We start from the raw sequence: 26,813 nt of genomic DNA on the forward strand, positions 1-26,813 counted from the left end.
ATGACTCCACACATAATCTTAATAGTAACCCAATAAAATGAAGCAAGACATGCAGCCAAATTAATGATTATAAATATTTTAAAGTAATTTTAGGGTTGTACATTAGTCTTGGAAATCTCCCGGAAAACAAATGACAAGATTGCATGCCTGTGGCTGAGCTGACACAGGAGAGCAGGACGGGCGGCTGCCATCTGATTCGTCACTTTAACGTTCCCAGCTACGTTATATACACAGAGAAAGCACAGGCAGAGGTGCTCTGTGAGCTTCAGAGTCAAACACAAGTTAGAGATGATGTTGCTCTTACCGGTTCTTTTCCATCCATGGCCTCCAGCCAGAGCTTCCGGTTAGCTTCAGAGAATGCCTGTAGCGTAATGATGCCATGCCTACCGACAGACAGACACTCTAAATGTCACATACATTCTACTGTGCCCTTCGGCATTTGTAAATTTTCAAGTCCTTGGTTAATTATAAAGCCATAATTTGGAAAAGAAAAAAAAAAAGATCAAATGCAATGGAGAAAAGGGGAAATGGAAAACTAGAAAATTTTTTCTACAAGTATCTTTCAGAAAAGGCACCGTACACACCCACTCACACACATTCACCCACATATACATACACTCACACACATATATACACATGCACACTCACATACATGTACACATACACATGTACACACACACTCACACAGGCACACACAGATACACCCACATACACATACAAGCATAGAAGCACACATGCACACACACACATTCATGCACACATATACACATGAACAAACACATGCACACGCACTTTTTAAATTTAAATGATGACAGGTAAGTCATGAAGGTGTGAGGCACAGGGCTGTCTGAAGAAGTTAGTTCAAACAATTTCCCCTGAAATGGTCAAAAAAAGATGGCAAATGCATATCCAATGATTTTCAAAACTACCTGATATTCAAAGCTCAGGACCCTGATGTGGGACCAGCTAGTCACTAACAATGATGGTGTGTGAAGCCTCAGCTCACAACAAGCCAATGATTACATACTCAGTGTTTCTCTGCACCATGATAACAATGTTAAAAGGAATTCCCTGAAAATACTCCTCAAGTCAGGTGCGGGTGTGATCTGCACCTAGGAGGCTGAGGCCTCTCGGCTTACACACACAGGCTGAGTACTGAGTGAGACTGTCTCAATAAACAGTGTCCCCAAATCTCTCCCCTGCAGCCAGTTGATATAGTTACTTAAGGATGTATTATTTCCATATGAAAGAAGGAATTATATAAAAGGTGTGAGGGTAATGTGAAATTTTATGTAAATTATCTCATATGAAAGAATTGATGTAGTCAGCCTAGAAATTACAAGGATTTGCAAATACTGGGAAATTTTTTCACTACTGGTATGAAATTCTTAAAAATTTGGAATAGCATAAGCTGATAATAAATTACTTGTATTTCTTCTGTAGATGTGAAAATACCTCATTAGAATGATAAGAAAGGAAAAATGTATGTAAGGGCCCAGGTGATCTGGTGTGACTGAGTTTATTGTCTCTCTGGGGCAAGTTCTATCTATCACAAGCTATACTTCAAACTTGGGATCCTGTGAGAGGATTCCAGATGCATGTTGTCATGCCCAGCCTTGCTGCAGAGTTTTAAGTCAATGTCAAAGTATCAATGATGTCATTAGAACAGCAGTCAATGATTTCTGGATGGTTATATTTTGTGCTGGTATGTGTGTTCATAAGAACACTTTATTATTTGATTTAACCATCAGGAGACATGGAGGTGTAGACTTATTTCCCCATTTTACAGATGGAATAACAAAAGCACAGAGTTTGTGTAACTATAACCAGAACATGCAGAAATATAACAGTGCTATGCACACAGTAGGTCTCTAGAGGCACTGAACTTGGCCAGCTGTGGAGTTTATGGTATTCTCTCTGGAGGCTTCTTATTCCTCAGTAGCAAGACCATCAGGCTTTAAATTATGATAAAGGTGCTTGTCGTGAAACCAGCGAACAATGCTGTGGCTCTCCCCCTTTGCTGGGGCGCAGACTGCTCCGCCCTCTACGCTAATATGCCAATGATGTCAATTCTCCAGGTTCTTTGTTGTGACTTTTTCCCAGCATATGGTCTCCTGTTCCTTTTTTAAAATACCATACAATGGAAATACATCCAATAAATATCATACAACTGGATAAATATGTGAAAGAGTGAAGTAAACACATAGACGTCCTCTTTACAAATACTGTATTTTTTCATGTTGTGCTTGTTCAAACTTAGAAACAGAAAGTAAGTAAAAACTACGAAGTGGAAACTAATGCTCAAACCTTTCGACCACTTCTATGTCAAAGCAGAAGCGTTTGTCAATTGAGTCCGTCTTTCGTCGGATACATGACTTTAATTTAAACATTTCGGGTGAGCCAGTAACGAGGCCATTCTGAAAAAAGAAAGGCGCATAGTCACTAACACAAGGGAGTGAACTGATGTGCACTGATCCGAAGTCGCCAACTGCAAGTGTTAACTTGAAGATAAGCTGACGTAGAAAGGTTTTGCTCCTCTGCTCTTTAATCCTCCTCGCTCACTGACAACGTACTGAGCCATTCATTATTTAACCTGTGACAGGACTTCCTGACACCTTTGGACACATTTACTCTGACAGGAACAGACGCTTACAGTGTACATACTCTGAGGAAGCAGACAGACATGGCATTACAGTCATTGAACATCACAGTTGCATGTGCAGTCCATGTGTTAGGATACTGCCCTATTTCTCCATCAGAATCCTCTCTAATAAAAAAGTAAACATACAAATTCCCCAGGCAGTAAGAGGTTAGTGCCGTGGATATGCATTTTTGTACTGGAGCCTACACAGTAGCTAGTTCCAAGTCCCCAAAGAGCCTCCAGAATAATGAAGCTCACATTGGCCATGCTGCTCAGAGTCTCTGGATGGGACTGGACAGGGGCCTGCCTCTCAGGAGTTCTCTACATGGGAGATGCCTAGCTACATCAGGGAAAAGTTTAGCTTAATGTTTGTTAACCCTCCTTGCTTGCAAACCTCACATATTTATTATCAGTGCTTTGATTGTTCCATTTGCATTATTAACGCCCCAACTGTCACACAGGTTGAATTTCTGACAATCACTACTCTAAGTGAGTCACAGCTCGATGTGAATTTCGACTTAATAACTCTGCAGGTGATGCTATCCACAGGCTTTTTCTCTGCTATGTTCCCATTCTTTTTGCATCTGTCCTTCACTTTGAATTACTAGGCTCTGCTGGATGCCTGAGCACAATAAGTTTCAGCTGACACATCTTAATGTTCCTAGTTTCTATCATTTACCTCTGCCTTGCCCTACATTACAAACTGCTGAGGTGACTCATTTGCTTTCTAGAAACAACTTCCTCAACTGTTATAATAAGGTTGAAACAAATTATCTTTAGGATAAAATCCACCTCCAGACTTAGATCTTAGTGCATGACCAAGTTAGCTAATTCACAAGACCAGTCATTTTCCTTGTTGGTAAGCTAACTAAAAAAATAAAGAAAGAAAGCAAGGAGGGAGGGAGGGAAGGAGGGAGGGAGGAAGGGAGGGAGGGAGGGAGGGAGGGAGGGAGGGAGGGTGAGTTACACCCTTCATGCAATGAAGGCTGTAACATTTCCTCAAATAAAGATGCATCATGTCCTATAATGGTAGCTAGCCATGAGACACATTTAGCAACTAATTTACTTTTGAGTAAGTAAGCCTTGATTGGCTTCTTTGAGAAATTTGTTAGGCAGCATTTTGGTATGTGAGTTCCTAAGCTATTAGAGGCAAAGAGAACACAAGGGCAGCTGCAGCATTACCAGTAGGGACAGGATGCAGAATCTCTGAGCCAAGCTGAGTCTAGCCACTGGCAGTTCCTTCCTTGGTCGCTAGCCAACACACAGCACAGAGATGTAAGAGGGTGTCTCAGTCATCTCCTGAAGGGTCCCCATCTGCAACCAACTGTTCGTAAATAAATGATAGCCCAGCTAAAGGAAAACACTGCCTATTCGTTTTTATGTCATTAAGGCCATTACAATTTTTTAATAAAATGTTCAGTTATTAAAAAAGTGTGGCCGGGCGGTGGTGGCGCACGCCTTTAATCCCAGCACTCGGGAGGCAGAGCCAGGCAGATCTCTGTGAGTTCGAGGCCAGCCTGGTCTCCAAAGCGAGTTCCAGGAAAGGCGCAAAGCTACACAGAGAAACCCTGTCTCGAAAAACCAAAAAAAAAAAAAAAAAAAAAAAAAAAAAGTGTGACGTTACTAGGGACAGGAAGCACAGGTGACACTTGAACTCCCATCCCTTAAATGAGAAGCTTGACTGGAAAAGGAGAAGCGCACTCACCGTCTTCCCGCCGGCTCTCACTTCCGAGACGCTCATTGTGAACACTTTGCTCCCTTTGTCATAAGTGCAGTAGTGCTTAATCCACGTGAAACCCAAGGGTCCTAGTGCAGGGGACAAAAACACGCACATTCAGATGTGTGGTTCGTACCTAAGTGTGTGCACGGGCACACCTGCACACGGACAGCGTCCGCACATCACTGTAGCGAGGAAGGCTAGGATGAGCAAAAGTGACTGAGGATGGCACCGTGAAATCAACAAACGTCTTTACTCAGTCTTTCTCAGAATCGGGAAACCCATGAGTAGTCCCGTATGTCCACCTCAGCTATCTCAATCTTGTCTGTAAATGTGGAATCTGGTAAGCAGGTGTGCTCAACTATGGACAGAACATTTGAAAAACCAATCATACCAACAATGCACACATGTAACTGTTTTTGGAGATGGAGTCTTGCTTTGAAGTTCAGACTACTCTCAAACTTACCATGTAGCCAAGGCCAGCCTTGAGCTCAAGATCCTCCTGTAAAGCTTCCAAGGGCCAGGATTACAGAGATGCCTCCATTCCTGGCAGCTGAGGAGCATATGTTTAATATTTGCGTGGCCAGACATACACTGTCACTCGGTGAGCACTTGGCAAACTAAGCTAAGCATGGATGATCATCCTTGACTTTACTGACCTTGGAATTACTTTCTCTTACTGTTGCTGTGAGGGAAATAAGCCCATGGCCGGGGGTGGAGCTCAGAGAGGTGTGGTAGAGCATCAGATGTGGTGCTCCAGGGCTGAAACAGCAGCACTTCAGAGGCAGAGGCAAGAGGAGAAGTTCAAGGTCACTGTTAGCTACATAGCAAGGCCAGGGCCACATGAGCTCCAGGAGACCTTGTCTCTTTAAAAAATCCAAATGTTCTTAAAATAATAATGTCCCTGTTTATATTATTTATATTAAAAGAAATATGTATATCAGTAATGTTCAGTTTTGTTTCCCCCATAAGCATGGTCCCTTTTCTGACGGCACATCACATCACATCACAGGCTGGTATTGTCCCTGAAGAACTCGATGCTCCTGCATCTGCAATGGGTGTATCCTTCATTCCGTCCTTCATTGACAAAGCACAAGAACTTGCATTTTACCCAGAGAAGCCGAGTGAGTGTTCTGAATCCAAGCACCATGGTGGGCTGAGTGGGTTGGGAAGAGAGCTTAGGACTCCCTTCCTCAAAGCTTCTTCAGCTAGTGCTCCACCCACTTAACACAGAAGTCCTTAGCCACCTCTGTGCATAATGTGACTGCTGGCTTGATTTCAGAACCCAGACTCAAAGGCAAGCAATTAAAATATAAAGCAGCACCTTGAGATGGTGTTTCATGAGCCACTGGGTTTCTTTTTGTTAGTAACAGTGTCCTTGCGTCAGCTTTAACTTTTGCTCATACTCACACTACTCCAGATCTTAAGATGACAGGGTACACATACACTTTGCAATCACAAAGGATTACAGCAATTAACTCCAGTTCTGTTCCAGGACCTCTTCACACTACAGTACTTGAGACACTTGATACTCCGTGTCATGCAATGCACAACACTTAACAGGTGCGAGCTGGTGAGTGGAACATGGCTGATGCAAACTGGCAGCCACTTCATTGCTTAGGTAGTGGTGTGTGAAGTAGCTTCAGCTGCTGTCTTAAAATGAAGCTGCCACCATGCTCTAATGATATTTTAGACCAAATATGTCTTTTTTCCCCTGCCTTGTCTTACATTTGAAACCTGCGGCACTTCATGGTGACATTTGCTGTCCCCCCACTTCATTCTTTAAAGCTTGCTGGCGGCTGTGTGGGAACTGGTCTCAGACAGTCCACTTAAAAGCCCCTTAAGGTATCTGAAAAATTAAAACATCGCAACTCAAAGCCGCAAAACAAAAGAGGCTCAACTGTCCTGCCCAGTGACCACAGAAAGCTGTGGCAGATATTGTCACACTCACAAACACCTACTGCACACCTTTACCTCAGAACCTTCAGGTTAGATATTATAAAAAACATTACACAGCTAAGAAAAGCAAGCCCGCCAGCTGTGCATAGGCATTGGGGGTTCTGTTTAAAGGAATAATACTCTCAATTGCTTTTTATTATTTTGTTTTTGAAAAAAGTTTATATATTTTATAATATATTCCGACCATGGCTTCCCTTCCCTGATATCCTCCTGGGTCACCCCCACCTCGCCACCATTCCGACTCCACACCTTCTTTCTCTCTCTTAAAAAGACAAATGGAAAAACAAATAAGAACAAAACAGAACAAACAAATTAACAAAAAGAATAGAAGAAAGAGGATAAGAAATTTTGTATCTAGCTACATTGTTGAAAGGATTTATCAGCTGAAGGAGTTTCCCAGAAGAGTTTTTAGGGTCACTTATGTATACAATCACATCATCTGCAGATAAAGATACTTTGACTTCTTCTTTTCAAATCTGTATCCCTTCATCTCCTTCAGATGTCTCATTGCTCTAGCTCAGACTTCGAGTACTACATTGAATAGGTATGAAGAGTATGGACAACCTTGTCTTGTTTCTGGATTTAGTGGAAATGCTTTGAGTTCCTCTCGGTTTAGGTTGATGTTGGCTGTGGCTTGTTGTAAATCACCTTTATTATGTTGATATCTGTCCCTTACATCCCTAGTCTCTCCAGGACTTTTATCATGAAGGAGTGTTGGATTTTGTCAAAGGCCTTTTCTGCATCTAATGAGATGAGCTTGTGGTTTTTGTCTTTCAGCCTGTTTATGTAGTGGATTACATTTACCAATTTATGTATGTTGAACCATCCCCACATCTCTTGGATGAAGCTTCCTTGATCATGGTGGCTAATTTGTTTGATGTATTCTTGCATTCAGTTTGCAATTATTTTATTGAGAATTTTTGCATCTATGTTCATATGGGAAATTGTTCCCTAATTTTCTTTCTTTCTTGGGTCTTTGCGTGGTTTAGGTATCAGATTAATTGTGACCTTGTAAAAAGAATTAGTCAATGTTCCTTCTGTTTCTATTTTGTAGCATAATTTGAGAAGTACTCTTTCTTGAAAGTCTGGTGGAATTCCTCTGGCTCAGGGCTTTTATTGTTGGGAGACTTTTAATTGCTGCTTCTATTTCACTAGGTGTTACATGTCTGTTTGAGATACTCACTGATTTTGATTTAATAGGTCATATATATCAAAAAATTTACCCATTTCTTTTCAGTTTCCCAGTTTGGTGAAGAACAGGTTTTTAAAGTATGTCCTTACAATTCTCTGGATTTTCTTGGAGTCTGTCATGTTCCCCCTTTCCATCTCCCATTTTGTTAATTTGGATCTTCTCTCTGTGTCTTTTAGTTAATTTTGCTAAGGGTTTATCAGTCATTGATTTTTCTCAAAGAACCAACTGTTTGTTTCACTGATTCTTTGTAATTTTTTTGTTTGTTTCTATTTCATTGATTTCAGCAATGAGTTTGATTATTTCTTTCCATCTACTCCTTTGTGTGCTATTTCTTCTTTTTGCTCTCAGTCTTAGAATCTATAGAACATCCATCTAGCCTCTTCTGCTTTTAGTGTCTCCACTGAGAAGTTGGAGTTATTCTAGTGGGTCTGCCTTGACATATTACTTTGTCTTTATCCCTTGCAGCTTTTTACATTCTTTCTTTATTCTGTGTGTTTACTGTTTTGATTATTATATTTGAGGGGACTTTCCTCTCTGGTATAGTCTTTTTGGTATTCTATATGTTTCCTGTAGCACGATAGACACCCGCTTCTTTACGTTAAGCACATTTTCTGCTAGATTTTGTTAAGACTATTTCCTGTGCCTCTGACCTGAGCTTCTTCTCCTTCCTCTGTCCCTGTAAAGCCTGTTTGGTCTTTTCATAGTGTCTAAGATTCCCTGGATGTGTTGTGTTTGGATTTTTTTTAGATTTAACATTTTCTTTGACCAAAGTATCCATTTCTTTTACCTTGTTTTCAACACCTGAGATTCTCTCTTCCTTTTGTTGTACCCTGTTAGTGAGACTTACTTCTGATTTTTTTCTTTGTTTATTTTTGATTTTTTAAACTCTTAAGTTTTTCATTTTCAATTGTATTTCCATTCTGGTTTCCTTTTGTGTCTCTATTTCCACTTTCATGTCCTGAGTGTTTTCATCATTTGATTCCACTGCTTTTTGTGTGTTTTCAGAGTTCATTAAGGTATTCATTCACATCTTCTTTAACATCATTGAACATGTTCATAATGACTATTTTGAAGTCCTTGTCTTTTGTTTCAGTTATATTACATTTCAAAGGGGATACTCTGACAGAGTTCCTCAGTTCTGATGGAGACTTATTGTCCTGGCTGTTATTGATTGTGATCTTATGCTGGTGTCTACTCATCTGAGGTTGAGATGATTGGGGTGATTTTAAGTGTTGATATCTGGCCTTGTCTTTGCTGGTTGTGTATTCTGTTCCTTGATTGATGTTGCACTTACTGGGGAGTAAGTGGGTTGTGGTTGAGAGTGCTTCTGCAGGCTGGTGGATAGCAGAGAGGAACAGGTGGACCAGGAGAAGAAGCTGAGAGGGCCTTCAGGAAAGAGCTAATGGAATCCTATTCACACCTAGAGTCAGAGTCCCCAGGGAGGTGGATTTGTAGAGTTGGGGCCCCAGGGAGGTGGAGTTGTAGAGTCAGAGTCCCCAGGGAACTGGAGGTGTAGAGTCAGGGTCCCCAAGGAGTTGGAGGTGTGGTGGGAAGAGAGGATTCCGCAAGAGGTTGCAGTTAGGCCATGGTTGTCTGAGAGACAGTGATGCAGCGCTAGAGGGGCCTTGCATCTGAACCAAGAGTTGGAATCTCCAGTACGTGGAGTTGAGGTAGGGGAGGGGACCCCTGTAAGCAGGTGTTTACATGGCTGAGAGTGATGACACAGAGTTCCTAATGGAGGAAAGGAAAGATGGTATCATTAACCTACCTGAGTCCCTGCTGGCTGTGGACACTGGGGATCCAGCGTAGAGAGTGTCTCTAGGGATAGGCATCTAACACGAAGGCCTCTAAACTGGTTTAGGAATTAAGTAAAACAAACCTATCCTTCACAGACCAGCAAGGATTCATAAGTACAGTCTTTTTAATATAATCACTGGAAATTGAGATATTTGATACATATTACCTCTAACTCTTGGAGCATCATTAGGAGAGATACATACATTTTTTTTTTCTTTTATGAATGAATAGGTTGAATTCAGAAAACTGTTGTGGTTGTTTGAAAGAAAATGGCGTCCAAAGGGAGTGACACTATTAGGAGGTGTGGCCTTGTTAGAGGAGGTGTGGCCTTGTTGGAGGAAGTGTTATCACTGTGGAAGTGGGTTTTGAGACAGTTCACTTCCTGTTGCCTTTGGATCAAGATGTAAAAATTCTCAGCTCCTCCAGCAGCATGTCTGCCTGCACGACAACGTACTCCCAGCAGCAATGCTCCCCACCATGATGATAAAGGACTAAACCTCTGAAACTGTAAGCTGCCACCTCAATGAAATATGTTCCTTTACAAGAGTTGCCATGGTCACGGTGTCTCTGCACAGCATAGAAACCCTAAGTCAACTGTATACGACAGCAACACGGTAGGTGACAGAGAGCTGGAGATGCTGCAGTTTGCAACTTGTTTGCCTAGCCATCCATGAAGGCCTGGGCTCATTCCCCAGCTCTGATTCACTGGCAGTAGTGGCACAGTCACAAAATCACAACATTGGGGAAATGGAAGGGCAGAAAGAGCAGCAGTTCAGATGCTTAGTAAGTTTAAGGCCAGTCTGGAGGGCACATGAGACCCTGTTTGAAAAACTAAACAAAATCCAAAGAATCACAATAGATTTCTGACGATGGAACTCACATGCTTCCCAGGTCAACTGAAGACTGATAGATGAGACTTACTGCTGCCCAGAGGTGGACAATGTCAGCAGCTCACATGCAGATGTGAGCTCCATATCCAGGAGACAGTGACTGCCTTTGCCCTATCCTGTTATCATAAACTGCAATGGTGGCTGCAGAGGTACAACACACACCGGAAAACATCAGTTAGTGCAAGATACTGCTGGGAAAATACCATCAGTGGAGTTGAATACATGATGTAGGCAGATCCAGAGAAATCCCAAGTAGAAATTGTATCAGGAGAGAAAGGCAGTATCAGAGAGGGGTTGTCTGCCTGTGAGGGTCTCCAATGCCAGACACTGTCCACGCTCCCTCACCAGAAGGACATAAACCCAACAGCATGTCAGGGGGGACCTTCAGGAAGCCATTCTGCAGGGATGAATTGCAAGGAAAGCCTGAAGGCTGATGAGAAGCTTTGAAGAAGCCTCTCTGCACAGGGCTGAAATGGTGGAGATGAAGAGGTGTGAGTCAAGGGCTTTAAGAAGACAGAACAGACATATTATATTCCATGATGCAGAGAGAGGTCAGAGAATTAAAGATTGCCCAGTCTAGGAGAGTGCCGTTAAAATAAATTAAATAACCTCAGAAGTAAGGTCAGTACTACAGAGGTTCAGAATGACTCTTAGGAAAATCAGATGTCTTACAATAAGGCACAAATATCAGATGAGTACATTAAGCTTTCACTGGGTTAATACATGTAGTTCTCAACCCTACATTATTAAAAGGCTGCACTTAATAGACATGCTACACTGCCCAAGGGTTGTTCAGCCAGCCATGGCCCCATCCAGTATGTGGACTACTAGATAGTGACTGAATAAGAAAGCTTTGAAGATTAGGGTCAAGATAATTTTGGTAAGTAACCCAAAGCTTTTTCTGTTTAGAATGAAAAATGGTACAAAAAAAAGCCAAATTAAAACAAATTTGTTTTGACTTCAAAAATTTTTGTTTTGTTTGATTTTGCTTTGAGAAAGGGGGAGAGAGAAAGATAGACCACAAACAAAGCTGTGAAGTTGAGTAGGCAGAGAGGGAAGTGAGGAGGACTGGGGTGAGTGTTGGGGAAGGGGAAAACATGATCAGAATATAATATATGGAAAAAATTAATTAGAAAATCCAAATAATGGTGGGAATGCAAGGATCTCAACAACTATCTATTATCCAGGGGGAAACCATGAAATATCAGGCCAGAATGCATAAGCAGTTCTTAGTCGTGATTTGGAAAGCCCTCCTGCCTCCAGTCATGTCTACAAAATGCATGTTGCTTAGTGTCAAAAACCCTCCCCTCTGGTTAAATCTATACTCAGTACAAATGCGAACTCCTCTCAACCAACCCTCACACTGACACTTCAAACCTGAGCAATTTAAAGTAAATATCCCCAAGTATTGTGATGCCCCGTGCCAAATATATATACTTCATGTTATAGGAACCAGTGGATTGATCATTTCTATATGCTAGAGGCTCAAGGCTATTTCTTATGCTCTAATTATAAAATAGCTGGAAAGTCATCATGATTTATTGCCTCAGATCTGAAAAGAGCAGACGGTTAAGAGAAGAACGTGCTAGCACCTCTCCTGAGCCTACATCCCTTATCCATCTAGACTGTGTAGTCACTCCTGTTAGCCAAGTCTGTCAATCAAATTGGTATGTGCTTGCATGCCACTATCCAACAACTGAGCACAACCTGGGCATCTCAGACGCAACCTTCATCAGCATATTAGCGACTGCATTACAAATGTACATCAAACACCTCCACAGTCAACGCTCTGGGTTGCCCATCACAGACCCTTCAACTACATTAGTTTGCCAACTAAACCAACCTTTTCCTAGTGTGGAACAAACCTTTTGTACACTATGAATATGTTTTACTCTCATTGTGCTGTGGGATGTCTTTCTGTATGCTGTGAATATGTGTTGATCTGATTGGTTGATAAATAAAGCTGCATTGGCCTATGGCAGGGCAGGATGGAGCCAGGCAGGAAAATCCAAGAGAGATAGTGAAAGGAGAAAGGAGAGTAAGGGGAGATGCCAAACCGCCATCCAAGGAGCAACACGTAATGGGACACAGGTAACACCATGAAACACATGGTGATACACAGATTAATAGAAAATGGGTTAATTTAAGATGAAAGAGCTAGCTAGCAAGAAGCCTGCCTTAGGCCATACAGTTGGTAATTAATATAAGCCTCTGAATGATAATTTTATAAGCGGTTGTGGGACCTTAGGACTGGGAGGGACACAGGGAAACTTCCAGCTATATCATTGGCTAATAAAAAGCTGATTAATTGATAGCTGGGCAGGAAGTGATTGCGTGCAAGAGACAGACTAGGAAAAGGTGGAGTCAGATAGTTGCTGGCAAACATAGAAAAGCAAGATGAGAATGCCATACTGAGAAAAGGTACCAAGCTATGTGCCTAAACATAAATAAGAAGTATGGGTTAATTTAAGTATAAGAATTAGCAAGTAACAAGTCCGAGCTATGGGCCAAGCATTTATAATTAATATAAGCCTTTGTGTGGTAATTTGGGAAGTGGCTGATGGGTATTTGGGAGTTTCTGGCAAGACAGAAACATTTACATTATGGCAGTCCAACCTGGGGCCAGAATTTCTGCACGAAACCTGAGAAAAGCTTAAAAAGGATTCTAGGCACACAAGAATGGAGTCAACCATGACTTGTGGGTAGCAGCATTTTCTTGGGTGGGCAAGCGACCCGATATATGGCCCCTTTAAGAGATGATTTCCTGGCTCCACGCTAGCAGCAAAAACTGCTGGCTCTTTTAAGAGGTCCTGCTACCAAACACTTACAGGGTGTTTATGAGCAGTGGGTGGCGTGGCACTCAGTGGCAGCATGGACCTAGAAACTTCCCAGAGTTGGAGCAGGAAACATGGCTCCCAGAGCTGGCAGTAAACATACCTCTGCCATGAGACTAGACTCTCAGGAAACCAACAGGGAGGAGTCAGCACCAGCAGGCCATGATCTAAGTTACACAATAGTTTTTTTGCTCATGAAGACAGAAAAGGTTACAGATGTACAGTAAGGACAGATTCAGACAAAAAGAGCCTCTAAATGGGTCACAGTGTGTTTTAAAAATATGCATTGGCTTGTGAGAGAGAAGAGAAAGAATATATATATATATATATATATATATATATATATATATATATATAAAATACTTAGATTAAAAATGTAGTTTTAAAATAAAGTCCTTAAAAAATTGAATAGAGTAATCAAAACTACACAGAGAAACCCTGTCTTGAAAAATGAAAAAAAAAAATTGAGATTAGATTCAGGGATCATGTTCTGAAAAGAAAAAGGGGGTATATAGAAATGATAGGATAAAAGGATAGATTATTGAATCTACTTTAATCCAAAAAACAACTATTAATCTTACATATTTTACATTGGTATGGATTTTGGTTTATTGATACAAATTTAAAGTTAATTTTGTTATACTGTATGTATATTTCTACTCTTGTTTAGGGTATTATATTTATGCAGCTAATTTAAAAATATATAATTAAGAAATACAGATTAATAATCATTTATAATAGCAAACTTATAGACATGTTAGGTTTTCAGGGCCATACAGAGAAATATTTCAGATAGATAGGTAATCTGCAAAAACTTCATAGACCCACAGAATATGACATTTAAAATGTTTTGATAACTTAGACTTTTCTCAACAGTAAGACATGTCTGTTCCTGGCAGCACCAATTACTTCAAAGAGGATGATTGAGTTTGTTTTCTTTATGGCAAAACTAGCCATGTGGGCAAAGAAACTGCCTTTGCCTCAATTGCTGACAGTTACTTTCCAAACTGCACCAGCAAGACGCAAGAAAGCCAACTGCTGAACATTGCCAAGACAAAGTAGGGCAGTTCTTCAAAATTCCATGCTTCATAGGAAAGTGTGTCAGACATGCTAGGCCTGTAGGCCAGAATTGGATGCCCCAACGTTACAGAAGAACTTTGGGTGACTGTCCAGGCAGTCAAATGTCCCTGTTGTTAGGTAACATTTCATCCTTCTGTGGTCTTTGATGGAGTTGAAGACTAGATAGTTATGGTTATAGCTTTCCTTAGTTATGATAAAAGGTAAATTAGGTACAAAAATTTTAACTCACAAAGATAAGATAGATAATAGAGTATTTTTTCTAATTTTGTCAACTAAAAATGGACTGGATATTATAACTGTAATTCTTACTTGATAACTGTTTTTGTTGTATATAATTTTACTATGTTAAAGTTAAAACCTTCCTTTTTATTTAGACAAAAAGGGGGAAATGCTGTGGAACAATCTTTTTCTAAAGTATGAATGTGTATTACTCTCATTTGCTAATAAAAAGATGATTGGTCAATAGCTGGGCAGGAAGAAATTGAGTGCTAGAGCCAGACTAGGAGAATTCTGGGAAGAGGAAGGGTGGAGTCAGAGAGTTGCCACCAAATGCAGAGAAGCAAGATGAGAATGCTGTACTGAGAAAAGGTACCAAGCCATGTGGCTAAACATAGGTAAGAATTATGGGTTAATTTAAATGTAAGAATTAGCTAGTAACAAGCCTGGGCTATTGACCAAGCATTTATAATTAATATAAGCCTCTGTGTGGTAATTTGGGAAGCAGCTGCTGGGTATTTGGGATTTGCTGGCAGGATGTCTGTTTACATCATAGGCCCCCACCCCCCTGCACTAACATGGACAATTTGGAGCATGTTCCTCTGAGTACCTCACAATATCAAAGGGCAAGAAACAAAAACAAAGGTTGCAAAGCACTGGTGGCAATTTGTTGTTGCTGCAAAATCTAAACATGCAGTTTTCTACTTTCCAAAAAGCATGTACAGATCCATGAAGCTGGAAATAACAGCTTGTTCATCACTAATGAGAGAATGGCACTTTAGGGCACATCTGACTTGAAATTGAGTTGATTTAGCCAAAATGGTCAAAGTAGCTTCATTTAATGACAGCCCACAGAAAGGATCCTGTCACCTACCTCAGTCGTGTATGGCTGGATTTATGCTAATTTTTGTGGGAAAAACATTCTGAGCATGAGGCCTCTATGACAGCACTCGGTTGGGTCTGCTAATGGTTTTCTCACCTCAAAAAGTAAAGCCTGTGGATGAGACATGGTATAATTGCCAGTTTTGCTTCTGAAAACTGGCAGAACCCAGAATTTAATGTAACGATGATACTTCTGAGGGAAAAACTAGCAGTATCACCAAGGTGATTCATCCTGACAAGGGTTTTGATTTTCAATTTTCTATGAAACTTTAAATTGAGATGGAGTACCACAACCAAATTCTACAACTGAACTTAGCACTATTTTCATCAGAGATCTTGTGCTAAAATCTGAAATACTTCCTCACTTTGCTGATGGTGGACAGAATATGGTCTTAAATTCTGTACAGAGATTCAGTCTTCCCTTGTGAAACCATAGCATTGATTTCAAGTAAGAAACCAAAGTGTGTGGCAGACACAGCATGTTGAAGTATATGACACACCAAACGCAGGGCCAGCTAGATGGTTCAGCAGGTAAAAGCATCTGCCGCCAAGGCTTACAACCTGAGTTCAATCCCTGGGGCCAAGATGGTGGGAGGAGAGCCCAAAAGTTGTCTTCTGACACACACATAGTGTAGTGTACAGGTGCACACGCGCACGCACGCACGCACGCGCGCGCGCGCGCGCGCACACACACACACACACACACACACTTTTTTAAGAGTGGGTAGGGCAATAAGAGGGGGTAGGGTAATGGCTAAGGAGTTAAAAGTATCTGTTATGCACACATGAAGCCCTGAGTTTGGATCTCAGACCCCAAGTGAAATGAATGTCAGGAGGGTGTGTTGGCCCTCTGGTAATTCTAGCCTCAGAAGGCAGAGATGGAGAGTCCCCAGAGCAAGCTGCCTGTGATGGCTAGTCTTGGTTGTCAACTTGGCTACATCTGGAATTAACCAAAACCCAAGCTGCGGGGTACATCTGTGAGGGATTTTTCTTGATTAAATCATTTGATGTGGGAAGGTCCACCTTAAATCTGGAGCATATAAAGGTGGTGGCAGCTCATATAAAGGACATGGAAGAAGGAAGCATGCTCTCTTTGGCTGCTTGCCCTCACTCTCACTGGGAAGTTCATCCCTTCACTGTCATTAGAGCCTATTTCCTTAGGAGTCCAGCATATACTGAAGACCAGCTGAGACATCCAGCCTCGTGGACTGAACAACTATAGAACTCTTGGACTTTTCACTGGGAATCATTGTTGGAATAGTCAGACTGCATCCTGTAAGTCACTCTAATAAATCTATCAGTCCTGTTTCTCAAGAACCCCGACTAATACACTGGCTAATAAGACTAACCCCATTGGAGAGTTCTGGGCTTGACTGACAGACCCTGCCATATGAGGAATGATTTCTGATATGAATCTCTATACACATGAGTGCATATGTGTGTGTACAACCACACACATGTGTCCATACACATGCCAACACGCATGCACACACATGGACCCCATACACACAGGAAATGAAAAGAAAAATAAAAAGAGAGACCTCAAATTGGTCTCCGGGACTCACGTTTCTCCTGGACATAAAGGTAGCCCTCCATGGTCCACTGGCTGGGTGGTCTGTAGTCCTGGTTAGCAGATTTCATCCTCTGCATCAGTCTCTCTACCTCTTGGCGGGTACTTTCAAAGTTATTCCTTGTCTGAAATGAAGGAAACAACACACTCACTGGGCATTTTGCACCAGGTTTGAGGAACTTCTCACCTAAAGTCTCAAAACTGCCGAGGCTGTCAGGGCAAGCTTGGTCCTTTTGGTTCTACTGAACATATAAGGACTCCCTTGTGCTGAGCTGTGTGTCTGCTTTGAGTTGCTTTAGTGAAGACATTCCCTGGTGACTGTCTCCATTCTTCTCTGACTCTCCTTATGTGAGAGAGTTTCTACTTTTCCACTCTCTGGTGAGTCCCAAGTAGGTGAACGACAGCAACTAACATTATTAGGCATCTGCTAGCTTTGGGTAGCTAAGATTAAAAGTAGATACATAAGAACTTAATCACTTTTGAGGGAGGAAAAAAAGATGCTTTCAATACATGTGACAAAGGACAACTTAAAAAAAAATCTCCTTTTGTCCCAAAGGTTTGTTTTGATTTTTTTATTTTAGAATTAAATAAAATCACTTTGCTGTGATAAACTCACAAATAAATTGATCACATGGGTAGATTAAGGTGGTCACTCAAATAAACTGAGTTCCAGAGTCTACATCTCAGTGAACTCTATAGTTGAAAGGCTTTTTTGAGAAGACATCCCATGGTTTGGTTTCTGGAAGTACTAACACAGTTCTTAGAAGACAGGTGGAAAATTTATTTATACAAAGTCCAAGTTCTTACTTCTTTTGAAAGTAATAGTTCATACACTTGATAATAAGTTTGTGTAAGCTGTAGGGGGGAAAAAAGAGGTTTTCTTCAAAAGAATCTGTTTTACATTCAAAACACTTCACCCCAACAAAGTGTATCTAAAAACATAAAAACCATAGCTCACCCCGAGATCTCTCTGTGGCCCACAAACAGAGAAACGAACCTTAAAGTAGATTAGGGTCCTTTTCTGGGGACTCTCTTGCTGTGTTCCTCTTTAAAACACAAGGACTAATTTTTTTCAAGTGCTTCCTTTCTCCTATTCCAACTGTGGATATTGTAGCTAATACAGAAACAACTTATAAAACTCTGGTGTCTGTAATTTTCCTTTTTAATCTTTACTGAAGACAGACAACTGCCTTCCTCATTGAAAAGACAATGCAAATGGATTAAAGATGAAATCATTCCTGCTAGGGTATCTTAGTTCAGTAAAAGCTGAAACCCAAACATGATTAGCAAAATCCAATTGCATAGTTCTTCAGGGGCACACTGGCCAGGTAGTGTCCTCACTAGACTCCACAAAGACAAGACCCAACAAGCAGGAACAGCTTTCACAGAAAACTGAGTGAAGGTTTCCTTGGTTATTATGGCTGGAGTGACCGAAGACTCAACATTAGGACCTCATCCTTGCCTAGGTTTGACAGTGGCAGAAATGTGCTGGCTAACGGTGAAACTGTTGTTATGTGTTCAGAGACTTCACAAAATAAGCTGGTAGAAATGGCCGGTTTGTGAGTAACTCACACCCATTCTTTAATGCAATGCTTTTGAATGCTTCAAAGCTACATTTAAACTTAAACTTATCTGCAAATAATCAATAGCACCTGTTTCACATATGATTTTGGAGATATGAGGCCTTAGAATGTGAAGACTCCCTCCTCTGTTCCCGGCTTTGAGGATAACTCACAGATAAAAGGAACACACATTGTGGGAACCTGTGAGGTTCTGATATCTGTATATATTGTAAAATCATTTCTTTAATCAGGTTAAGTAATATATGCACCACCACATGTATTTACTATTCTTGCTTGTGTGTGGTGAGGAGCTTGTGTATGGTAAGGTCCATAAAAAATGTATCATCTATAACACTGTATTAATTATACTCACAGTGGGTATGAGAATCCAGACTCTATTCATCCTGTGCCACCCACGAAGCTAACAAGAATACCAGGTAACTCAGGGTCGTCCACCTTGGTAATATTTACTTTTATAAAACGCAGTAGCATACATTTTTCTACCATAAAATCAGTTCTTTTCTTACATAGTTCGATTCATCAGTAGGAAATAAATTATGAGGGCATCTATAATGTGGACTTGCCGTTCACCATACTTAGACAAGGTCTGGCTTGGTTCCAACTGAGTCACTCTGAGATCATTGCTACAGAATGACGAGGAGAGCAGGTGCATTCTTACATTCTGCAAGTTGAACTGCAGCTGTTGCTTATACGGTGCAAATTCCTGGGCAAGTTCATATCCCTCATGGTAAAATGTAAATAAACCCTGAAGGAAGGACAAAAGCTGCGAAGATAAAAACATACACAAAATCATCAAAGTCTGTTTTTATATATGAAAAGATCATTCAATATGAAATATTAAAGAAATCACATTTCATTATAATTTCCCAAAGTAACAACTTTCGATCAATGCATTTGGCCACAGAATCATGAGCGTTGGACAGAAACAAAGGAGCGTTGCCCATCATCTCATGTCTCTGGTTATGAACAGGTGTACTACGGATGGACAGTTCCGCCACAAATGAATCATGAAATACTGCCGAGGGCTCTACTGGGGATCGTGGGTGATCAGGAAGGGTTTCTAGCCAAAACAGAAGACGAAAGGGGATTAGATATAGAGAAGAGGCAGAAAGTCATAGGGCAAAGGCAAGCAACAATTTGTACAGAGGGAGACAAACAATTACCACAAGGTGGCAGTACAGATCCTGGTGTTGGCTAGAGAAGGTTTTTAGTAAGAAGAATTAAAAGCAGGTAAGAGTTGAGTCAAAACATGGAATCACATGATCTTTCCTACCTTGACTACAATCTTCAGAAAAAACAATCCATATTTCTAGCCTTGAAATTACAAATTTACTAGTGTTTAATGGCTATGTATTTGACTCTGTAAGGAGGGCTTATCATAAAATGATGGGACAGGTATGTTTATACAGTAAATTTATCTAGGAAAAAAAGAGTTGATTTGATATTTGATGTAACTCACTGTAATCTTATTGCACACCTTGGCCACTAACTCAGTCAGCCCACAGTTTCTTGCTGCAACAAATTGGAACACATTTTTAAGACACCTATATTCTGTCATTTATTACTTTAAATTAAAAGAGAAAGGTTCTTTGGAGGCATTTTCATATGTGAGTAGCTTCTTCCCACCTCCTCTGTGTGGGCAAACAGGAGTACCTCACACAGGGTCATGTCATGTGTGTGTTGAGATTGCCAATACCAAGAGCTGGTTCTGCTGGAAAGCAATGACCTCATGGTTTTCTTTCAACATATCTAAAGTTATGCTCACTTCAAAGAGTCTGACATTTTCAAAATGTTTTCTTAAGTTGTTATTTTTTTTCATTGAATTTTAATCTCCAGTTTAGAGCCAATTGGAGCTTAAAACTGGATTTTAAATGCTTTCAGTTAGGCCCTGAATGTGCAGATCTAGATGTTTTCAAAGGCAAACACATTAAAATACTCTCAAGCACATAGCTAACACAGGTGCTAGCCACAGGACAGCTCAGAAAGTCATTAGAGAAGTGCTTTCTCTGGCGGCATCTGTAATTAGCCCAGATGAAACTGTCTTACTGTGAACTAGATGTCATAGGGAGCAGGTGCTGTTTTAGTGCCATCATGAGCCACGATATTAATTAAATTTACAGGGAAGCTATTTTTAAAACATTGCAATACATCTATAAAATAGCTAATAGATACAAATCCACTTTTCTAATATTTTGAATACTCAGAACATGGGGGGAAAACACTCATGTCAGAAATACGGCACAGCAAAATGGTGACGTGTTATCATCAGGCCAGACGAGTTTATGGTGTATGTGAGTTCATAGAGTCTGGCTTCAGGCTCTGGATTACAGTTATCGTATATATTAAAATATTAAGTGTTTACAGAAGTGGCAGGTACCTTCAACTACCTGAGATCCCTTCTCGCACAGAAAAAGACTTCTGAAGTCTGCCAAGTCACTCATTCTATTCGAGTCCCCTGAAGCTCTCATCTGAAGGTGATTTGACAGACACTGGGGGGCCAGCCCTATTCACTGAGCCCTGTTGGCTAATTATGCTTTAAACTCGTGATTCGAGCACTTGTGTTTCACTAAGGTTGCTCTGTTTCGGTGGCACTTCTGATGCAGTGACTGCCATGGAGGTTGAAATCCACCTGCCAGGCTCGTGAGTGGGCTGTAGACGCACTTAGTGGGAAGAATCCGTTTTCTCTCACACTGAATGCTAAGCACCCAGTAGGGAATGTATAATTTTATTCAAGTACATAAACATTACACACCAGAGGCTGAGGAGAAGCCTCAGCAGTCAAGAGCACTAGCTGCTCTTGCAGGGGACCTGGATACCTGCATCCAAATGGCAGCTTATGACCCTCTGTAACTCCAGTTCCAAGGGGACCTGACTCCCTCTTCTGGCCTCCGTGGGTATTAGGTACACATGTGGTGCATATACATGCATGCAGGCAACACTCATTCACACAAAACAAAGTAAAAAATCTAAAAAGCATCTTAACGGCACACCAAGAGCCGTCACCTTTTCTTCCATGTTGCATTTCTTTGAAAGCAGCTTGGGAAAGTCTAAACAAAAATGTGTGTGAAATAACAGCCCTAGATGGCAGCAGAGCTCAACTTTTTCTTAAGAAGGAGTGCACACATATATTCATCGCTTGCATGCTTGACAAATTCCATGTTAAACCGATGTAGCTCAGCAGAAAGATCTGAGAACTTTGAAGAACTGTCTTTCTCAGCTGCCTGTCATCTCTGCTCAGTTGCTTGGCCTGGGTGCTGCAGCAAAGACAGGCCTAAGCTTACCGTAGAGTAAAAGTGACCTTTACAAAAATGTCGGTGATGATAATTACTAATTGCCACATAGTTTCATTTTACACTTATTATTTTGTATATATGTGTACATGTGTGTGTGAGTGTGCCATGGTGCACACATACAGGTCAGAGAACTACTTTCAGGGAGGAGTCAGCTCTCTCCTTCTGCCATGTGGGTTCCGGGCAAACTGACATTACCAGGCTTGGCAGCAATTGTCCTTACCCAGGATTCATTCCTTTAGCACCAGGAAATCTTCTGTCACACTTTACTGTTTCCCTAGTGTACAGAGTAAAACTACTATTGATTAGCCCCAACCAGACCAAGTGTCATGACACCATGTTTGAAGATAATCTTTAGAACCCAATAAACATTCACAGTGTGCTCCACTGAATGCCGCATGAATGTGGTTCTTACGCACTAGCTACTTCTCTCCACACAAAACACCTGAAGACTTATGTGGCTAACAATTCAGAGGATTCCCAGCCTCTGGAACAGCTCCAGTAGCTGGGGCACAGGTTCGAACACACGACCTCGTGGAGGACTCTTCACACTAATGTACACATGTTCAAATACACGGGAGCACTCTCCACACTAATGTACACATGTTCAAATATACGGGAGGACTCTCCACACTAATGTACACATGTTCAAATACACGGGAGGACTCTCCACACTAAAGTACACATGTTCAAATACACGGGAGGACTCTCCACACTAATGTACACATGTTCAAATATATGGGAGGACTCTCCACACTAATGTACACATGTTCAAATACACGGGAGGACTCTCCACACTAATGTACACATGTTCAAATACACGGGAGGACTCTCTACACTAATGTACACATGTTCAAATATACGGGAGGACTCTCCACACTAATGTACACATGTTCAAATATACGGGAGGACTCTCTACACTAATGTACACATATTCAAATACATGGGAGGACTCTCCACACTAATGTACACATGTTCAAATACACTGGAGGACTCTCCACACTAATGTACACACGTTCAAATATATGGGAGGACTCTCCACACTAATGTACACATGTTCAAATATACGAGAGGACTCTCCACACTAATGTACACATGTTCAAATACACGGGAGGACTCTCCACACTAATGTACACATGTTCAAATACATGGGAGGACTCTCTACACTAATGTACACATGTTCAAATATACAGGAGGACTCTCCACACTAATGTAAAACAGTCAAATACACAGGAGGACTCTCCACACCATAATATGTGGTGTTCCCAAAAGAGTTACAACTTAAAGCCCCAAGTCACCAGTAAGACTAAATGTAGCTGAGAAAAGAGGGTGGGGCTAGCACCGGAGATGGGAGGAGCTTTGCAGGAGTCTGTGCAGAAGTTCTAGGCAACTGCTGCCCAAACTGGGCTGTAAACACTTGTATAATCATGTTACTCATTTTTTACTGGATTATCAGTTAATTATTATATATTATTTATTTTTCATACAGAGTGTCATTTATCCAAGGCTGGCTACTAACTATGTAGCCAAGGATGACCCTGAGCTACAGATCCTCCTGCCTCTACCTCCCAAATGCTGGGATTACAGGCGTACACCACCATGCTTAGTTTACACGGTGCTAACAAGAGATCAACATGAGGACTTCCCTCATGCTGCGCTGGATTCTCCCATCTGAGCTACATCCTCAGGAATAAATTGACTTTAGCCCATTATGGAGAAGATCCCTAACTGCACAGAACCACGCTGTCACTGTGTTTCTCTGTCTGTCTAAGATCTGAGATGCCACCATCTATTTCCGCACAGTCCTTCCAGCAGCATCACTGACACTAAAATGCACAGCTTTATCTATTAAAACACTAGTCACTGACAAAAAGCTCCCTGCAGTTAACATTATTCTTAGTCATGAAAGGCTGAATATCACCTCTCACCCAGGTTCTAGAAGAAGACAAAGATGCCAACTCCAGACATTTCTGCTCATTATGGAATTCGGCAAGAAAAGGAGATGCAAGACATCTAGATTACAGAGAAAACAGCAAAACTATTCACAAATACACCAAACTTGTGTACATAAAATCCTAAGGAACCCATTTGAAAAAACTAATAGAACTAATAAACAAGTTCTGTGAGATTAATGTTTAAAAACTGATTTTATACTGAGGTGCTTTATAATAAGCAATTTGAAAATGACATTAAGAAAACTCCCATCTTTAATAGCCTTAAAATAATAAAATACATAGGAATTAATTTAGTAAATTTAATTCAAAACATATTCTTAAAACCATGAACAGAACATAAATAAACTAGAGAAGTGCAAACAAATAAAAAATATCCCACTTTCGCGGTTTGAAGAACTTGAAATTGTTAACATGAAATTGATAGACAGGTATAGTAAAAACCAGAACCCAAACTCACATCTTCTCAGGACCAGAAGCTTCTAAGCTCATATGAAACGGGAAACGCTACAGCTGACCGCACAGATCTCAGTTAAAGCAGACTAGGAAGCCTCACTCATCTTATTTTCATTCACCCTTAATGCCAGGCAGTGTAAGTGAGCCGACATTGTGACAGCAGCAGAGAAACAGGTACAAACCGGTGACCTGCTGAAGTCTGAATGGGCAACACTTGGTTCCCAGCTGGTGGTGCCCTTGTGGGAGGCTGTGGAACTTAGGAAGAGGGGCCCTGCTGGAGGAAATGAGTCACTGGAGGCGGGGCTAGTGCTTTATCACCACAAGACTTCTAGTTTCCTAATCTGCCCAGGTCTGAGCCAGCTCCCACAGCCATCCTGCCTCCTCCATCATGATAGTCGGAGTCCTGTGAAATTCTAAACCAAAATGTATCTTTCCCCACACATCACAAGTCTCTGGTGAACTGGTTGTTCACAGGACTCTCCAGACATCACAACTAGGGAAAGAATAGTCAACGGCAAACATCTGAATAGATCTCTCTCCGCTCATCAGGAAAATTATATATATAATGTAATAAATGGTTTTAAAATTGGTAGCTCACGCCTCTAATCTGGCCCTCCAGATAGAGGCAGAAGAATCCAGAGTTTAAGGCTACCACAACTACACAACAAGTTTGAGGCCACTCTGGGCTACACGAAACCCTGCCTCAAAAAAAAACTGACAAAGAAGCCCAGGTAAAACCAAAATTTTTGCTCCAAGTTATTTTGTAGACGTAGAAGATCAACTTTCATGCTCACATTGTGTTGGTCGCTCATATTCTTCCTGTCACTAAAAGAAATGGCGTAAGACTCCCCCAAGGAGACTAAAGCTAGAGAAGAGGGCAGTACTGGTCGGTTGCACAGACACTCTAACAGGAAAGCACAGTAGCCAGGAAAATAATGCAGGACACATCTCACTTCGATTTTGAGAGTGGCATCAGAAGAAAACATGTGCTACAAAGGCTTAATGGGATGTCACAGTTGGGACACGGTGAGGGGAAGAAAACACATTTCAAATGAAGTATCCATTTCCTACCGTTCAAGGATATTTATTATTCCTTCCGCCAGCTACCTGTGAGCAAATGATTCTATAATCTCCTCTTGACGTAGCTAATGTTATATCATAGGAAGATGGAGCTGAGTATTTCCAGACAGAATGGGCCATAAAGAAGCTCAAATGAGGCAACAGCCAACTTCCAAGTCACTCTCCAGGAGGTACACAAATGAGGAAATGTCATTCCAGGTACAGGCAAGGAATAACAGCACAGGAGTGAGCAGCATCAGAAAGACATGTCAACACGCATGGAAGGAATATGCAAGAAAAAAAAATGCCAGAATTAACGGGCTCTCGTACCATGGTGTAAAAAGAGCCTCAACTTAGAAATGCTGGGAGGGAGGCAGGTGTTACAGGAGTCCTCTAGCTAGGGAGAAGTAAGAAGTGTGTGTCGGGGAGGCTGGGCCTGCGCCTCCAGAGGGTACAAGTTTGGTTCCCAGCACCCACGTCAGGAGGCACATGACCCGTTAAATCCAGCACTCGCTTCTGGTCCTCCAGGAGCACCATACACATGGTATCCCAAACATAGACAGAGACACATATACCAAGTTACTCAAAATCTCAAAAGAAAAAAAAGTCATAATGGGGCTTTCTGGCAGGGCTTAGTCAGTAAGAGGGGACCAAGAATCTAAGTGTAGTCTTTGTCATACAAAGGGCTCCTAAAGTCATATGAAGCTTAACCATCAGATGGTTTGTTTGGTAAAGTTACTTCTTCATCCTAAGGGAACTGAAGGACAGTCCTTCAGCAAGCGGAATTTGGAGTGAAGTCGCTTGTTCCAAACAAGAGGTGAAAATTAAATCCCTGAGGCTGAGTTATGGCCTGAGTGCCTTCACGCTCTTGGCTGAGAGATTGGTTTTACAGCACAGAGTGCCTTGTTTACAGGACTGAGTCAGTGGACTCCAAAGCTGCGGCCCTGCATCTCAGGAGGGAACCCGTATTCTTGGAGGCTCTGTTCTTTCTCATTGTCTGTGTCTGGGGACCCACAGGGAACAGATTATGACAAATGTGTTTGAAAACACTGACACTCTTTCCTCACTGCATCACTGTCCTCTCCCTGAAGCAGGGACAGTGTGTTTAATGTTTATTACAAATGAGTATCTCAAGGACTGTCGCAGGAAGATGGCCCTGCTCTTGGCTTCCCTGTGCATTAGTGGTCCTGCCGTCTCACTTCATGGGAACTGTGTCGTGTCTACACATCTGCACCAGAAGATTACCTTGATGCCAGAGCTGACCTTACCCTCACGGATGCCACCTTATGAGGACGCTTATGTGAGCGACCATACTTGGAAAAAAAGTGCTAAGAGAATAAAATAAGCGTCTTCACCTGTTCCCTTCTGCAATACCATTTACAGGGGAATCTATTACTTCTTATATTAACCTAGGAAAAGAAATGGCTTCACAGGCCAAGGCATGCAGGGCCTCAGTCTGAAAGGCAGAGCTGGTGGGCATGGAGGGAAAGAGGGCCCTAGGTTTTTCTCCATTCACCTTAAAGTTTGGTAACTGGAATGCTGTCTAGGTAGGATGTATTCACTCACACATAGGTAACTTTCTCTTTCTTGTGGTCAGATTTCTGAGAAAAGCAACTGAATTAGGAAGAGAGGCTATTTTCCTGTGGTATGAAGGCACAGTCAGTCAGTCAGTCATAATGGGAAGGTGTGAGGCTG

The 26,813-nt window shown here is 41.4% G+C and overlaps 1 protein-coding gene across 1 annotated transcript in view; it reads right to left on the bottom strand.

The window, feature by feature from the left end:
- Arhgap42 (Rho GTPase activating protein 42) overlaps positions 1 to 26,813 on the bottom strand; it is a 233,611-nt gene that overhangs the window by 28,252 nt on the left and 178,546 nt on the right. Inside the window, exons 7-11 of the mRNA XM_059267304.1 lie at positions 19,020 to 19,124; positions 16,774 to 16,903; positions 4,347 to 4,447; positions 2,308 to 2,417; positions 305 to 383 (exon numbers count right to left, since the gene is read on the bottom strand). Of these exons, the coding sequence (XP_059123287.1) occupies positions 305 to 383; positions 2,308 to 2,417; positions 4,347 to 4,447; positions 16,774 to 16,903; positions 19,020 to 19,124 (525 nt within the window). The remainder of the gene's footprint in view (positions 1 to 304; positions 384 to 2,307; positions 2,418 to 4,346; positions 4,448 to 16,773; positions 16,904 to 19,019; positions 19,125 to 26,813) is intronic.

Source organism: Peromyscus eremicus, chromosome 7 (genome assembly GCF_949786415.1).
Source record: "Peromyscus eremicus chromosome 7, PerEre_H2_v1, whole genome shotgun sequence".
Taxonomy (NCBI): Eukaryota; Metazoa; Chordata; class Mammalia; order Rodentia; family Cricetidae; genus Peromyscus; species Peromyscus eremicus.